Source organism: Bison bison, unplaced genomic scaffold (genome assembly GCF_000754665.1).
Source record: "Bison bison bison isolate TAMUID 2011002044 unplaced genomic scaffold, Bison_UMD1.0 scf7180017864482, whole genome shotgun sequence".
Lineage (NCBI taxonomy): Eukaryota > Metazoa > Chordata > Mammalia > Artiodactyla > Bovidae > Bison > Bison bison.
This window is the reverse complement of record NW_011495042.1, coordinates 2929595-2947026: the sequence shown is the minus strand read 5'-3', so window position 1 is coordinate 2947026 and position 17432 is coordinate 2929595. Positions and strand designations below refer to the sequence as shown.

General features: G+C 54.3%; 1 protein-coding gene across 1 annotated transcript in view; it reads left to right on the top strand.

Annotated features, from left to right (window-relative positions):
- The window catches only part of ATP2B2 (ATPase, Ca++ transporting, plasma membrane 2), a 162149-nt gene that overhangs the window by 25536 nt on the left and 119181 nt on the right, over positions 1 to 17432 (top strand). Inside the window, exon 2 of the mRNA XM_010862512.1 lies at positions 13023 to 13527. Coding sequence (XP_010860814.1) covers positions 13329 to 13527 — 199 coding nt within the window. The 5' untranslated portion in view covers positions 13023 to 13328. The remainder of the gene's footprint in view (positions 1 to 13022; positions 13528 to 17432) is intronic.

Sequence of the window (17432 nt, the reverse complement as noted above, 5' to 3'; positions counted from 1 at the left end):
TGTGTGTCTCTCGCTGGCCAGGCCCTGGCCTGAACCCTGTACCCGGTATCAACTCATGCTATCTCCTTAGCCACCCTGCAAGGTAGGGACGATTATTGTGTCCATTTTACAGATGTGGCAACTGAGGCCAGAGAGCTGCCCTGATTTACCCATGATCGCTCAGGGCTGGCAGATTGAGGGTGCTCACCCAGATCTCTCTTACTCTCTTGTTTAGTGACAAGGGGCTGGGAAAAGAGTAGTTGTTCAGTTGCTCAGTCGTGTCCGACTCTGAAACCCCCTGGACTACACCACACCAGGCTTCCCTGTCCTTCACTATCTCCCAGAGTTTGCTCAAACTCATGTGCATCGAGTCAGTGATGCCATCCAACCATCTCATCCTCTGTCGCCCCCTTCTCCTCCTGCCCTCAGTCTTTCCCAGCATCAAGGTGTTTGCCATTGAGTCAGCTCTTTGGATCACGTGGCCAAAGTATTGTAGCTTCAGCTTCCATCAGTTCTTCCAACGAATATTCAGGGTTGAGTTCCTTTAGCATTGACCAGTTGGATCTTCTTGCAGTCCAAAGGACTCTCAAGAATCTTTTCCAGCACCACAGTTCGAAAGAATCAATTATTTGGTGCTCAGCCTCAAACAAAGGGGTTCTGACCCGGCTAGGTTGTGAGTCCAATGAAAAGTGGTTAAAGACTCTATGGATGGAAGGAGAAGCTTCCTGGGAGTGGAAGGAAATTCCCTAGAGAAGATGGCACTAGGGATTGTGGGCATAGGGACCGAGACATGGGGTCGAAGGTGACAGGCGAAGAAGAGCGGTGTTCCGAGTGGGAATGCCAGGCGGCACACCCCTGCCTAGCCTCCTTGCGTTCACTTCAGGGCCGCACCTCGGCAGCAGGCCCGAGGCTCTGCAACAGCTTCCGTGAGGCTGGGGTCCCCCGGGCCCGCATCCCTGGGGAGGCTGCATTCGCATCTGTCTCTGTGCAGATGGCTGGTGAGCGCAACTCGCGGCCCCCACCCCCACCCGCACCCCCTTCTGTCGCCGGGACCGGCTGCGCAGGGGAGCGTTATTTTTAGAAGCAGCACCATCTGTTCAAGGTGCCGGGCAGATTCTGTTTGTCTCCGCAGTGGCCGGGACAGCCATGCTGTGTCAGGGGAAGGGCTGCAGAGCCAACCTGCCCTGTGCGGGAGCCAAAGAGAGGCCGCGGGCACACGAGGCACGGGATTCTGGGGTCTGGGGTCTGGAGCCGCCAGGGCCATGGCTCTGGAGCCAGGGCAGTCAGCGTGGAGGACAGGCGAGGTGTGGGGGTGCCCTGTGTTCCCAGCACCCCACCAGGTCCCTGGGCCTGAGCCTGGATCTACCTCCTGACAGATTGAGTGCCCTGCCCTGACCTTACCCCTGCCCTCCAGCTTTGGGTAGAGAACAGAGACGCGTAGGGGTGGAGGACAGTATGAGGGCCAGACCGCGAGGATCCCTGGTGGGATGTAACACTTGGCGTGGCCGAAGACGCGGACCTGACCGTGTGCTCCACACGGGCGGAGGCGTCTCCCTGCTGGACCCGGGACGCCCCAGCGTGTCCCGCTGCCTTTGCCACCACCTGCCCAGCTTCTGAGTCATCTCAGAAGGGACTTAGGCAAGGCTTCTGATGGCACATTGCTTGGGCTCAAATCCAACGGTGATGTGACCCTAGACAACTTCCTTAACCTGGCAAAGCCTCCATTTGCCCGTCTGTGAAATGGGATACTGGAGTATCTGCTTCCCAAGTCTTAGGTGCCAATTTGCCAGCTTGCTGGCTGTAACGCTTCCCCCCTTCCCCCGACTGCATTCAGCATCCGCTCGTGCGGCCACTCAGCCGACCAGTTTCCACTTTCCAAATGCAGACTGCACCCCAGATCTGTTGTCTTTCCAGGCAGGTTGTTTCCTCAGCCACGGAACCAGCACTGGTGGAAACCAGTCTTGTGCTGGGTGCTGGGGAAGCTCTGTTCTCAGGGAGTTTAATCTAGTAGGGGAGGCAAGCTGGCAGAACCCACCCCAAGACTGAGGGTGGAGGGTGCAAAGTCAAGGAATGAGCCACATGTGATGGGCTGGAAGAGGGAAGGGGGGTTCAAATGTTTAACAGAGGCATTAGAGAATGCCTGACAATGCGGGAGCCTCAGAAGACGTGGTTTGATCTCTGGGTTGGGAAGATCTCTTGGAGAAGGAAATGGCAACCCACTCTGTATTCTTGCCTGGGAAATCCCATGGACAAAGGAGCCTGGTGGGCTACAGTCAGTGGGGTTGCAGAGAGTCGGACACGACTGAGCAACTGAACAAGTGATACATCACAGCGAAGTTAGCGTTAAGGCTGGACCTTAGAGAGGAAGGGATGTTTTTGTTATTGTTGTCCTTTTTAAAAAACTGGCTTTTGATGTGGACCATTTTTTAAGTCTTTATTGAATTTGTTACGCTATTGCTTCTGTTTTATGTGTGGGGTGTTTTGGCCACAAGACATGTGGGATCTTAACTCCCTGACCGGGGATGGAACCCACACCCCCTGCGCTGGAAGGCAGAGTCTTAACCACCAGACTGCCAGAGAAGTCCCTGCAAGGAAGGTTTTGAATAGTGGCGAAGTGGGTGCAGACAATCCTGGAGAGAGGAGACAGTGTGTACAGAGGGTGGGGGGGGAGGAGGAGGAGGAGGAGCACATGTTTGTTGTTTAGGAAACGCAGGGAGTTCACTCACACCAGAGCCCAGGAAAGTTGGCTCTGAGCCAGTGAAGCAGGATCTTGGATGCAGTGGTCGTGAAAATGTTTTGTTTTGTTTTTTTTAAACAGGCACCAAGGAGCCAGTGATGTTTTTAATGCAAAGCATGGCATGCTCAAATCTGAAAGGTTTTAGAGTCAGACAGGTCCCAACTCTACTCCTGGCTCAGCCGCTCATTAACTATGTGACCTGGACATGGTGTTATTTCACCTCTTTGAGTCTTGGTTTCCTCATCTGTAAACTAGGCATAAGAATGCCTCCGTCATGGGCTTATTGTGGAATCAGATGTTTTCAGAGCCGTTCAGTAAGTAGGAGTCCCTCCCAGCATCACACTGGGGACTGTGAAGGGGGTGAGGAGCCAGTCAAGAGGCTGTGAATGAGGAACCCGAGCAGGGTCAGGAGCCCAGGCCAGGGAGGAAGATGATGAAGCCTGAGCTCTTACCCCACCGCCCCCTGGCTCGGGCACCTGATTGAGTACAAAGAGGGAACAGAGTCAAGAGCAACCCTAATGGTCCAACTCCTGACTCGATGGACATGAGTTTGAGCCAGCTTCGGGAGTTGGTGAGGGACAGGGAAGCCTGGCGTGCTGCAGTCCATGGGGTAGCAAATAGTCGGACACGACTGAGCAACTGAATGGAGTGAACTGAATGGTCCAACCCTGGGGGGATGCTTTTTATTGACACAGAGGTCACAGAAGGATGGGGACATTTGGGAGAGTCTGAGAGCCTGGACGACCTTCAGAGGTGACATTTGGTAGTCATGGGGAGTTTGGTTCTAGAGCTTAGGAGAAAGGGCCGGGTGGAAATGTCAGTTTGGGAACCACTTACGTTAGGATGCAAGTTGATGTCAGTTGGGTGGCTTTGCCAGGGAGAGGTGAGGCATTAAGGGGGTCAAGGGCAGGACTGTGGGAAAAGCCCAGAGTTCGCCCAGAACAGAGAAGCGGTATGGACCCCTGGGCAGAATTGTTCAGAGAAGCTATCATAGAGTGGGAAGAAGGGATCGGGTCATCAGGTGTGAGCAAGAGTGTAGAGACAGAAGGACCCTGGAGTGGCTGGTGGGAGTCATTCCCAGAAGATCCTACCGCCTAACCCAGCAGAATGTGACATTTGAGAAAGCGGGAGCTGGAGGTGATTTTGAGCCATAGACTGGGTTACAAGAGCAAGACAGGAGTCTAGAACCCAGAACCAGTGGAATGTTGGCTACAAGAGGAAGAAAGCCCCAAAGAAGGACTGCAATGGAATCCCCTCGAACTCTAGGGCAGTGGTTCTGCCTGTTTAAAAATTCCCAGCCCCAGTACCAGAGGTTGACTCATTTCTGCAGGCCTGAGCCTGGAACTCTATGTTTCAGCCAATCCCCAGGTGATGCCTGGGCAACCACACTTTGAGCAGCCCTGCCCTGAGGTCCTGAGCTCCACTCAGAGAAGCGTTTATCAAGAGAGGAAGGAGAGGAAACTCCTGCTCCTGCTCTCGGCTCCTCCTCTGGCTTCCAGGCCTTCTGATCCATTGCCTTTAGGTCTGAGGCCAAGTCAGCGTCCAGACAGAGATCGCTAGCTATCCACCAAGGAGTCACGGAGGGAGGTGACCTGGGGTGGAGCATGAAAGGCAATGGGTGCACAGCCACCAACCAGGGATAGTTCTTCTTGAGCCCAGAAGACTCACTTCAGTAGTGAGAAATAAAATCTGAAAAGCATTTTCAACACATACAAATACCAACACATACAAATACCACCTCCTGCCAGTGCCTGCATCAGCCTGACTCCCCTCCTCCTCTGAATCTGGGTATCCTGCTTTTCTGCCTTTCCCTACTTTCTATTTAGTTCTATTTCTTGGCCTCTGTGTGCTCAGGCTGCATAGAATGACTTTTCCTCAAGCCTTATCTGCCTGCTTCCCTGATTTGGACCCCAAAGAACTTAGCGATTCAAAAGTAGTCTCCCAACTTAAACTAATTCTTTGGCACTTCTGTGGGTGAATTTTCCTTCCCCATCCCATGGAGGAATGAATTTTATAAACTCAGACACACTGAGTTGCAGCCACGTAAATACAGCAGGAACCAGAGGGAAAGGATAAAGCACAGAACAAGAGAATGGATCAGTAAAGGTGGGGTTTCTGGCATTGGTGACAGATGGCACTGATGGGTCAAAGTGAGTCTTCTCTATAATCATGCAGTTGGCCCCAAACGACTTTTGCTTAGTCCCATTTTCTTGGCTCAAGCCTACTCACAGGGACACCCCATTGCCTGACAACCTGGCTTTGAGCAACAGCACCAAATACCTGGGGTCAGCTACCCATGCTTGATCACAGAACTCATGAAAAATGCCCTGTGCCCTCCCTACTCCACCCACACCCAGCTCCTCAGACTTCCCAAGCCTGTGCTCTGTCAGTCAGCACTGCTATCCTGGATAGCTCTACGGGCACTTAAAACCCTTTGCCCTATGTCAGCACCACAGAACACGGACAGCTCCTTGACACGCGGTCCCTATACCCACCCCAGATCCCAAATCAGTACTGTGGCCTTGAGGACAGCTCCCAGTGGAGACAGTTCCCCAGTGCCTGTTTCTTTGTCCTCCCCAGGGGGGCTGTCAGCACCACAACCACATGGACAGCACTCACGCCCAGCCTCTGCTGGTCAGCCGGCAAGGGGAGAGAGGGGGCCCTACGGTTATCAGGTTCCCTGGCCTTAGCTACCCAATCCCTCCCTAGCACCCACCTGCATCCATCCATCAGCACGTCATCCCTGGAGACGGTTCCCTGAGCCCCAAGGACCCAGTGACCTGTTGTTTATGGTCAGAGCACTGACATGGCAGAACCCCGTGTATCATTACAGAGATCAGAAAAACGGGCAGGAGCCTGGTCTGGTGGAAAGAAGGATGTAACTGGGCCCTTAAGTGTGCATGTGTCTGAGAACTGACTGCCTCCCGCCCCCAAACCAAAGACCTCATGCAGTCCCTGCAGTCTTCCTGTTTCCTCCTCTGTAAAATAAGAGTGTGGCAGTACCTGTGTCATAGGGTTGTCGTGAAGGATTAAATGAGATAACAAAGGTGGAGTGGATGCAATGGTGCTGGACACATGTGATCCAAGTGTCCCCCTTATTGTTTGTTTGTTTGTTCTTGTCCTTTCAGCCCTCCGCTTGTAATCTGTGAGGACAAAGCCGGGGGCAGGAGAGAGGGAGGCAGATGAAGCCCGAAGGGGATGGTGTCACTCCAGCTAGTTAGGATCTGGAGGCTGGGGACAGCCAGGGAAGTCAGTGCACCTGTAGGGAGAGTTGGGCAGGGTGAGAGATGAGACTGGGGAAGCGGCCAAGACATTTGACTGAAACCAGAGGACACTGTGGGCTTTGCAGGTGGCCCTAGCGGTAAAGAGCTCTCCTGCCAGGGCAGGAGACGTGAGACTCGGGTTCGATCTCTGGGTCAGAAAGCTCCCCTGGAGGAGGGCACAGCAACCCACTCCAGTATTCTTGCCTGGAGAATCCTATGGACAGAGGAGCCTGACAGGCCACAGTCCGTGGGGTCATAACGAGCTGGAAATGACTGAGTGACTTAGTATGCACACACGCACGCAGAGGACGCTGAACAGAGTAGCTGATCCATCTTAGGCCGAGCCCTCGAACTGCATGTACCCTCTCTTGGAGGTAAGATGAGGTCTCTCCCAACACTTTTCTGCCTCAGCTAAGCTTTCTTACCTCTATCTGCTGATGATTTTACTGTTTTTCCTTCATCAGAAAACCCTCCTAAGTTTTTTTTTAAACTTTACTGTTTTTCTTTCATCAGAAAACCCTCCAAGTTTTTTTTTTTTTTTTTAAGGGAAGGTGTATAACAGGGAGCACATAAAGGGTACGAATCTTGGAAGGCAGGCACTTCCATGCAGAGGCCAGTGGGTGTCAAAGGCACCAGGTGAATTCTTGTCTGCTTGTGATCCCTAGGTTCTAGGATGTTTCTCCTTCCTCCAGCCTCCAGCCAAGCAGGACTTGGCTTAGAGCTAGGATGATGTTCCTGCTGGGCACAGCAGGGCAGCAAGAGGCTCAGGAAGTGCCTCTGTCCTGAGCAGCAAGTATCTGGTGATGGGAGAATCCTTGAGGATGGTGCTAAAGTGGCTCTCTGAGACTGAGATCTGTCCAATCCCCCCTCACTTTATAGGGAAGGAAACTGAGGCACAGGGAAGAAGGCAGTCGTCTGAGGCTATTCTGTGAGGTGGTGAAAGGCAATGGGACACAGAGGCTTTGGACTCAAGCAGGCACCCATCTGTAAGGCACTGGCCGTCTGTAACCCTCCGAGCCCAGCTCTCTCTCCTGTAAGGTGGGAACAGTGATACTGAACAGCCCATGCAAGCGTGTGCTAAGCAATCCATTTTAATAGTGGAGGCGAAGACAAGATTGGAGCTCCGCAGATGCAGTTCCCAGGCAAGTGCCATTTGGATTGAAAGTGAAAGGTGCTCAGTCACGTCCGGCTCTTTGTGACCCCCATGGACTATACAATCCATGGAATTCTCCAAGCCAGAATACTGGAGTGGGTAGCCTTCCCCTTCTCCAGCGGATCTTCCCAACCCAGGAATCAAACCGGGGTCTCCTGCATTGCAGGCAGATTCTTTACCAACTGAGGGATGCCATTTGGATTACATTGCCCCAAAACCTGAAGCAAGAGTGGTGCAGGAATCATTCAACTTGGTCAACAGACCCTGACCATGGGGTCTGGGGGGGCTCTCTGTGGCAGAGTAAGCAGACCCTCAGCTAGAAAGGTGGTCTGTGCACCTCCCTTGCTCTCTCCAGAATCCCAGTGCCTGAGGCAGGGCCTGAGATGCAGCTTTTTATCGAGTAGGTAGATGGATGGATGGATGAGTGGGTATGTGAGGCACCTAGAGGACCAGGAATGCGGGGTTTCCTCTACCATCTAACATTGGAAACTCCTGTGGAGAACAAGGGGCAGTGGAGAGAGTTGACCCTGGTGGTCAGGGGATCCACCCTCCCTCAATTCAGGCAGGAGGCTGGGAAGCTATGTGAGAAACCCCAAGTCCCTAACAACCCACCCCCGTCCCTGCTTCTGCCATCTGTGCCTTTGAGGCCGATGCGTGGCTGTTTCTGTGGGTTTTTTTTTTTTTTTTTAGATCTTCCTTTTCTGGTTAACAGGATAGGAGTTTTCTAAAAATAGCACTAAACTGGCTTCTGAGGCATTCATTTTCAGTTCCCTTCCTCTTTCCCTGTTCTCTCTCCTTGACTGTGAGAATTCAGAGCCGAGACCGTCATTGTGAGCTTTGATGCGCGCGCACACGCAAACCTAAAGGACAAACCTCTCAGAGAGGGGCGGCTGAGGCGAGAACTACAGCCCCTCCCATGACTGTCCCGTGAGGCTGTCCCTCTGTCCCCAGCTGCCAGCTGAGTTCCCCTGTCTCACCCTGGTCAGCACCCAGCAGGAGGGTCCCCTTGGCTGGAGTGGAGTGTGGGGAGGGGCTACAGAGAGGCCAGAATTTCCATCCAGGAGAGGGGATGCCTGTGGGGATCAGTCAAGACCAGAGCAGAAGGGAGACTAGCCCTTCGACCTGTGCCTACAAGTGGGGGCCCTCCCCAGCCTTCCGAGCTGTGCTGGGAGGCTTGAGGGCACCGTCAGCCTGAGACCTGTGTTAAGGACAGCAGCGTGGGGACAGTCTGGTTGAGCAGCTAGAGGAGGGGAGTGAGTTAAGTTAGCATCGTCAGAACAGTCACTGTTTAACGAGTCTCCCTCTCACTGGGCCAAGTTCCATCTCAGTTGAGTCCTCACCCGGCCTTAAGAGGGAGGCTGTGGGGCTGGCTCTGTTCCAGGAAGATGAGACGGATGCACAGGGAGGGGTGAAGAGCCTTGCCCCCACCTTACCCCAAATCTCAGAACCCCCACCTGTCAGCGTCAGGCCTCGTCATCAGGGATCTCCAGATGGGGTCTGTGTCCCCACATGGCTCACTCATTGGTGCCGAGGAAGATTCAAACTAAAGAGTGACTTTATAAATACATATTAAGGTGGCATTTAAATTCAGCACATCTGAAAACAGAAGGATTCGGCATCCGAAAGTTATTTTTAGCGCCTAATTCATTTGCAGTGTCCCAGCTACCATCCTTCAGTTAGGGTTTGAAAAGCTGTTGGTTTAGGTTTGGGAGTGTTTTTTAAAAAAATAAAATCCTTCATTTGAAAGATGGATTTCTTTTTTGTTAAATTAACTCCAAAAAAAAAAAATTGCTCCTTCCTCTGCCAGTCTCTCCTGGCAAAGATTTTTTATTAAGGTGCCCCTAACCTACTCTTGAGTCATTGAAGTATAACAGTACAGAGTTATTTAAATGCTAAAAAGATGAAACTGAAATGCACAAACCCAATATTGTCAGAACGTTCTCCTGGAGTCCAAAGGGGCTGTTGTATCAGAGCCAGAAGGGACCCCAGAGAACACTGCTCCAGTCTCTTCACTTTCCACATGGGAAACAGGCCCAGGCAGGAAAGAGGCTTGGTCACCCAGCAGGAGCTTGGAAAACGGGGAGGAGCTTTTCAAGGGGCTGTGGCCCCAGTTGGCTGTGTGACCCCTAGTGTGTTGCTTAACCTCTCTGGGCCTAGGACTGGCTCTCTGCCCTGCCCCGGCCCATGCCTTAGTTTGGGTTGCTATAGAACAAAATACCATAGACTGAGCAGCTTAGACAACAGAAGTTGTTTTCCTCATAGTGCTGGAGGCTGGGAAGTCCAAGATCAAGTTACCGGCAGATTCAGTTCCTGGTGAGAACCCACTTCCTGACTTACAGATGGCTGTCTCTTCACTGTCCTCACACAGTCAAAAAAGATCGTCTCTCCCAAGTCTCTTTTTATAAGAAGACTAGTCCCATTCATGAGGGCTCCACCCTCATGACCTAATTGCCTCCCAAATGCCCCACCTCCAAACACCATCACACTGGGGATTAGGACCTTCAACACATGAACTTGGGGCAGGGGGACACATTCAGTCCACAGCAGCCTGTGTGCCCATTACTTAGGACAGGGGCACTGTCAGTGTGCTGTTGAGAGCTGGCTGCAAATGAACCTCGTTGCAACCTTGAGGGAGGTACACTTGCCAGCAACAGGAGGGGTAGGTAGGAGGGAGGTGGGAGGAGGCACAGAAGCCAGTTTACTGCAGAGCGTCTGCTCCAGGGGCCAGGAGCTGCAGAGAGACCCATACACCGGGTCTCTGTGGGTTCTTACAGCAGCCAGTAAGGCAGATGGGCCAACCTCACCAGGCACATGAGCCCCAGAGAGGTTAGGTGACTTCTCCAAAGTCACACAGCCCATTTTCCTGCAGGGGAAGACTATATTCCCTGCTCATATTAAGAGAAAAATCTTCCCTGATACCCTGGGCCGGATCACATCTTCCTGCTCTAGATATCCACAGCATCTGGGACTGACTGCCTGCTGTGGCAAACCCATCATGTTATAACAGGTCTTTTGATTGTCTCTCTTGCCCCTTGTCAGCTCCTGGAGGGCAGGACCCATGTCTGGATTATCCACTGCCTGGCACAAAGTAGGTGCCCACAGCACAGTTAATGAATGGATGATTGGATGGATGGATGGATGGATGGGACGGTGGATGCATAAATGGTTGAAGATCATTGTTCCTCTTCACACAACAGCCATTAAAATCACCAGTCGCCCATTAACTGATGCCTACTGTTGTTGTCACAGATATAATTACTGCTAACGGTTCTCGTAGCTCGTGGTGTCAGAGAGGTAATTATCGGGGCCTGTAAGCCACGCCGCAGGTAGGAAGAGGACAGAGATAAAACAGCTCCTCGGGGTTAGAGAGCCCCTCATGGTTTGCGAAGCACTGTTGTTCACATATGGCACTTCATTTAAGCATCCTAAGTGCCCCGTGAGGGAGATACTACCAGGGAAGGCAGCATCGCCTCCTGATTAAGAATATGTCTCTGGATCCAGATCTCCTGGGTTCAAATCCCAGCTCTGCCACTCACTAACTCTGTGACCTTGGATGAGTGACTTCACCTCTCTTGGTCTCGGTCGCTGTGTGTGTTCTAGGGAATAAGAAGACTATCTGTCGCAAAAAGTGCTTGTGGATAGTTATGATCATTAGTGCTTACCATGTGCTTGTCTTGATTCTAAATATTCTGCATTAAATAATGCATGTAAGCCTCATAATACCTACGAGGTAGATACTATTACCCTCCCTGCTTTTTTTTTTTTTTTAAAGATAATGAAACTGAAGTTAATTTGCCTCCCATTCTGCTGAGAGATGGCAGAACTTGAACCCAGAGGCTGTGTCTTCCAGAGCCCCTCCAGTTAACCTCTACAGCATCTCTGCACACAGCCCTGCTTGGTCCTTGCCTCACCTGCTCCTCTCAGAGATGTATCACTGGGGTCCAGACTCATGGGTTTGGGGGCGGGGTGTGCTTGGGTGGCCGAGGACGCTGAGTGCTCCTGCAGGACTGTGGGTGGGAGCCCCAAGCACACACTTGGGTGCCTCGTGCCTCTGCTTAAGGCATCAGCTCCATTGTAAGTTCTACTCCACATGACACCGGTCAGCCCCAGTGCAAAAACCAGGCTTCCACGGCATCCCTGAGTGAAGGGCCCCCCTCTGAGGCATGACAGGCTTCCTCTGTGGCTCCAGCACCCCCTGCCCCAGGCTGGGAAGCCCTGCACCCCCAGTGGACACGCACTGGATTTGAACAGGGTTCATAATTAGTTTCCGGTACACTGAGAGGTCACAGGGGCCAGGGCAGACTGACTTCTTTTATAGACGAAGAAACCGAGCCTCGCAAAAGTGAAGGGACTCACCCAGGACCCCACAGCCAGGACGTGAGAGAGCCCGGGTTTGAACCCGGATTGCTGTGATTTGGAATCCTGTGTTGCTCCTCCGCCATCGGTCCTGGTCTTCAGCGAGAAAGGAGGGAGCGCCCCCTAGTGGGAGGGGAAAGAGCAACGGGCTGGGAGCCGGGAGATCCAGGCCACCTCTGGGCTCCATCCACCTTTGCTCTGTGTCCCTGGACAAGTTCTTTTCCCTTTCTGAGCTTCAGGTTCTTCCCTAGGAAAATGAGAGGAACCCTGAAATCACCTCCAGCTCTAAAATCCTGTGCAACAGGAAAGGACTGTGAAGGAAAGAGAAGGGGCAGGGGAAGGGACACGTTGGGGCTGGGGTTGGGGCCCGGGTGGGGGCTTGGTCCCATCTGCCTGCCGCCACCTCACCCTCATTGTCCTGGGCCTCGGATGGCCAGCTGTCCATCCCTGCTGGGCGGGGCCAGTCCCCGTGCCAGGCCCGGCCGAGCTCAGCAGAGGCCCTTTGTCACCCAACGCTTGCCGGGGCCTTGGCCACCGGTGTTGGGTGTCTGGGTGGATTGGGTTCTCTCCTGGCAGCCTCACAGATGCCACACTCCTGCAAGGGTGGCCGGGCGGGCAGGGAGAAGCCGCCCGTGCTCGGCGCTCCCCGAGGGACGTGGCAGCCGCTGTCCGTGGTGCTGGACTGCGGGGCCCCCAGGTGAGGGTTCTGTGGCGCCTAGCTCATGCTGACGGCCACGGTGACATCCTGTTGAATGTACGTGAGCTGGATCCTCTCACCAGGACACGAGGGCCTTGATCAGTGTGCTTGCGGACTGCGGGTGGAGGCGGGGGGCTTTCTTCCATCCCCACGCCTATGGGGAGAACAGTGCGTATCAGCAGACACAGGAGACCTGGATGGGGAAAACATCTGTGCTGGGGGAAGGAGCCTGGGAGCTGTGAACTTTGGGGGAAGGGGTTGTGCCCCGATTGTGTGGGCATGGCATGTGTGCAAACAGGGTTGTGAGCACGGGTGTTTCTGAGGGGAGGAGGTGGGGCTAAGATGATGCCTGTAGATGTGACTACATGTGACAGTGTGCATGTGGGGAGGGGTGTCCACCAGGGTGTGTGCGAAGGGGGGCCCTGTGTTGGGGAGTGTGTGTGGCTTTGGTTAGGTCCTAAAGTAGGCGGGTTGGGTGTTGCACCCTGAGCTGTGTGTCGAAGGCTGTGTGTATACCGGGGTTCGTGTCATGAGGTCAGTGTGTGCACAGTGGGCTGTTGGGGGTGTAGAGTGTGTTATGAGGATGCATAAGGCTGTACCTGGGGGAGGGATAGCTTGGAGTGCCCGGTGGGCATCAGTGCGTTTGGGTTACAGTGTGTGCTGGTGCACGGTGGGGTGTTATATGAACATCAGTATCTAGGTGTGTGTACGTGTAGTGGGTGTTATCTGGGGTAGGATGTGTGTGTGTGTGTTTGGCACATGAGTACCTTCCTGAGCACCTGTCCCCTGAGGCCTCCAGTGCCTGACCCTCATCACTCTCTGTGCTTATCCCTGCAGGAGCCCCCACCCCTGACCATGTAGATGCCGGCTCCCGGAAGCAGCATGGGCCCCACTGAATGGAGACTCCTGGGTCTACAGCCCTGAGCCCCTCCGGCCCCTGGACCTCGCCCCGCGCCTGGGGACGCCCCTCGGAGCCCACCGCCACTGTCGCCAGCCCACCTCGGCCGCCCCCTGGAGCTGGCCGCCCAGAGCCACAGCTGTCCAGTGAGGCTGTGCCGGGGACAGACACGCAGAGCCATCAGCCAGCGGCCTCCTGTGCAGCGCTGACCCTTGGGCCCGCCCCGAGCGGGGACTGCAGCAGACATGGGTGACATGACCAACAGCGACTTTTACTCCAAAAACCAAAGAAACGAGTCGAGCCATGGGGGCGAGTTTGGGTGCACGATGGAGGAGCTGCGCTCCCTCATGGAGCTGCGGGGCACCGAGGCTGTGGTCAAGATCAAGGAGACCTACGGGGACACTGACGCCATCTGCCGACGCCTCAAAACCTCCCCTGTCGAAGGTAGGTGCGGGAGGCTCCCACCTGGGGTTTGGGTTCAGGGGTCAATGAGACCCTGGGCTCCCTGCTTCGGGCCCCAGGAATCTCTGTATCCAGGCTTCAGCATGCAACCAATGAGCCGATTCCAGCTCCCCAGCCCCCCGCCACTGGGCTTGGTCATGTCCGACTCTCGCATGTCCAGACCCTGATTGGGGATCCCTCAGTCTGGGGCAGCCATGAAGCTTCTAGGATGACAGATAGGCAGGAAGTTGGGCCATCATGGGCAAGGTGACGACGCCCGTGTGTGTCATACCTCGAAGATGGCATGGGGCCTTCTTGTGTATGCGTGTTAAGTCGCTTTAGTCGTGGGCAACTCTCTGCAACTCTATGGACTGTAGCCCACCAGGCTCCTCTGTCCATGGGATTTCCCAGGCATGAATACCGGAGCGCATTGCCTTTTCCTTCTCCAGAGGATCTTCCCAACCCAGGGATCGAACCCCCATCTTTTATGTCTCCTGCATTGGCGAATGGATTCTTTACCACTAGCGCTACCAATGAGCAGGCCTGTGATCTCCAGAGAGCGGAGGTTTCAGCCTCCTGGGGGCTCCCCTGGAGGGGACCAAGGCCAGGTTGTCTGCTGCAGGGCAGAGAGGAAAGACAGCAGCCTAGCCTGGGCACCAGAGCTCTGAGTTTGGGTCCCCTCCCCTCAGTCGCCTTCCCCTCACCACGAGAGAGAAGTGTTCGCTACATACTCCCCTCAGGCTCAGGTGTGAGGCAGTCTGCCCTGGTGCTGCAGTTTTGCACAAAGAGGCTGCCTGAGTTTCTTCCTCTGGAAAATGGGGCTAATGCTTATCTCACAGTGCCTAGTGGAAGCCCGAGCATGCATACAGTAGGTGCTCAATGTGTGGCAGGCATTGTTATTCTAAAGAGAGTGGACGACAATCCTCCTCCAGGGATAGGCCACAATCTGGGAGGCAGGCAGTGTCTGAAATCTCACCCCTACTGACAGGCGACAAATTTGAGGCCGGAGATCACTCCCACACCATCTCCCGACTCCAGCCCCCGTGCCCTGGGCACTGCTGGGCACTAACCCTGAACCCGCTCCCTGCAGAGGCTGCCCGTGGGCCTCGCCGCTCTGCTGGGGCCAGGCGGTCCCTCACTGTACCGGCATCCGTGTGCCCAGCGGTGCTGGGGTTCAGTGTCTCTCTTGGTCTGGGACCCGCCTCTCTCAGGTCAGGAGGCAAAGCTCAGATGAGTCCTTCTTCCCAGGTTGGCTCCTGTCGCTGATGTTTTGCCCATGTTGCTGAGTCTAGGCAGAGTGTAGAAACACCTTTTTCTTCTTTGATGTTGTTTGGTTTGGTTTTGGTGGGGAGAGTAGAAACAGAGGAAGCATCCTTTCTTCGCTGTGTGACTCTAGCTCAGGGCTTGAGAGTGGGCTTGGCCTGGGGGGCTCCTGGCCCCAGCCTCCTGTGAACACCCACCCATGGCAGAATGGTCTGTGCTGTCCTCCACCATCAGGTTGGCACAACTAGCCTGCTAGGAGACAGGGTTGTCCCAATGGTTTTGCCTTTTGAGTGGGACCAGGAGATTCTCTTGAGTCAGAAATTCTTAAGTGTCTCTGGACCCCCAGACTCTGTAGAAACCCAATGGAAGCTATGGCCCCTCCCCTACCCAGAAAAACAGCCAACAGCATGCCACAGTGTGGTCTACACTGCCAGCAGGTTCGCAGAGCTCTTCAAAGCCGGGCCCTGGACCCCGGGTTAAGAAACCCAGCCTCGCCTCCCAGCTGACAGGCTCTGGGATGCTGAGTGGCTCACAGCCACACTCCAGGGCAGGGCAGCAGGTGCGTGCCTAAGGACAGGAGCCCCGTCCTGCCCTTTTCTGGACACCCCACTCCCAGCCTGGTGCCTGGCATAGAGAAGGGTGGGTAACTGTCCCTGATAACCCTGAGATGTGGCCACTGAGTCCCCGGCCCACAGAGAGCAGCTCTCAAGTGGCTGAGCAAGCCACAACAGCAAATCCCAGAGCTACTGCAGCCAAGGGCCCCAGGGATCAGAGAAGTGAGGTGGGTGGACTTCCTGGTATTTGAAGGAGGAGGAAAGGAAAGGGAAAGCGTGTGATGTGGCACAGAGCAGCATTTGTTAGGTGGAACTCCCCAGACTGCTGGTGCGCTGCAAGAAGTGAGGCATTATGTGAAAAGAAAAATAAAGGAGACTTCGTTTTCTCATCTGTAAAGTGGAAGCGATAATGGCTATAGCTCTGCCACCTGTTATTTGTATGACTTTGAGACTTTTATCTGACTTCGCCAGACCTTGGTTTCCTAATATTTCGTGAGCATCAAGTGAGATGTTTGATGGTTGAAAGGTCCCTGAGGAGGGGGAAAGCCGCCCACAGTGGGATTAACCAGGGCTGCGTTGCTGCCCTGAGGGATCTCCCAGGTTGCAGACGGGGCTGGGGGAGGTTTGAGGAAGGACTAACACATGTAATGCTACCCTTGGACTTGGATGACGGGGATTCAAATCCCAGCTGGGCCATTTGACAGCTGTGTGTTTCTGGGCAAGTTACCCAGCCTCTCTGTGCCTTAGTTTTCTCGTCTGAAAAAATGGGAAAGTACTAGTGACTACCTCATAGGGCTGTGATGAGGATAAAGTGAAATGGTTTAACACAGCGTCCACCAGGCGCAAGGACAGCGCTGTGTTAGGGTTCAGCCCCAGGGACTGAAGCCCCCCGTTTCCCCGTCCGTTACACAGACTTTGAACACCGAGTGAGGCCGGGCACACGAGTGAGGCCCACGTGTGCGTCCTTCTCAGCCAGCATCAGCTCTTGTTGTTTCCACTATGATCGTCACTACTTTGGAAGAAGTAGCGGTGATTTCCAGAAAGGCTAGAACCCGACTCTTCCGGGACCCTGGCCCGTGTCCCAGCTGGTGTTACACGTGTTTCCCAGGCTCTTCTGCATCCTTATCACCCACCTTCCTGCATGCGGGTGATGTCACCCATTTCACAGATGGGAAGCAAGAGGGCTGAAGTCATCACCACGGCTCACAGCAGAGCCGACTTTGAACACAACTGTGAGGCTCCACGCCCAGCCATGCCTCAGCCCCAAGCCACGCGTGTGTAACCTGGGAACAGTCCTGCAAGGTGCCCTCTGTCTGCCAGGGGAGCCGCCAGGGCACTTTCCGTCTTCTCTCTCCCCTGCAGCCTTTGTCCTGCCCTGGGTGGCCCTCTTCTGACTCAGAGCAACGCTTGGCCTCCCACCCCAGCCTGTGGCTCCAAAGCCCCGTGATCCGGGGCTGCCCTGGCTCCAGACAGAGGCCCAGGTGTGCCATTCCCGACACCCTCTGTCCTCATCTGCTGACGTCAGCAGGGGGTAGCTTCAGATCGGAAGAGCACAGAAAGTGCCCCAGTCCTCCCGAAAATCCAGCTACTTTTAGACAAAAAGATTGCTGAGGGCGATCGAGGGGATTTGAAACCATAGAGATCAACTTCCACCCAGGGCGCCACCTGCCGCCCCCCCTAACCACAAGCTCACAGCCCACAGCCTGGCAATACTGGATATTTCTCTGGGCCACCGAGCACCCCTGCTCTCCTCTCCCACTGTGGGTCCTCTTCCATCCTGGTGATGCCCCTCCCTTGGTGCCCTCCACCCTCCCCCTCCTTGCACACCCATCCAGCCTAGGGCAGTAAAGCCCCTGATGCTCAGGTTTGACTCCTGGCTGGCTTACTCTTTGAGAGACACTGGGAGAGCTCAGTGAATCCTCTCTGAGCCTCAGTTGTCATGTCTGTGAAATAGGCATAATAACACTACCTTCCTTATAGAATGTGTGAGAATTAAATCAGATCACCTATCTGAAGGGTTTAGCCCTTTGTGTGGCAGCCCCTAGACACAAAATGATGATCATTGTCATTGTTATTATCATACCCAAATAG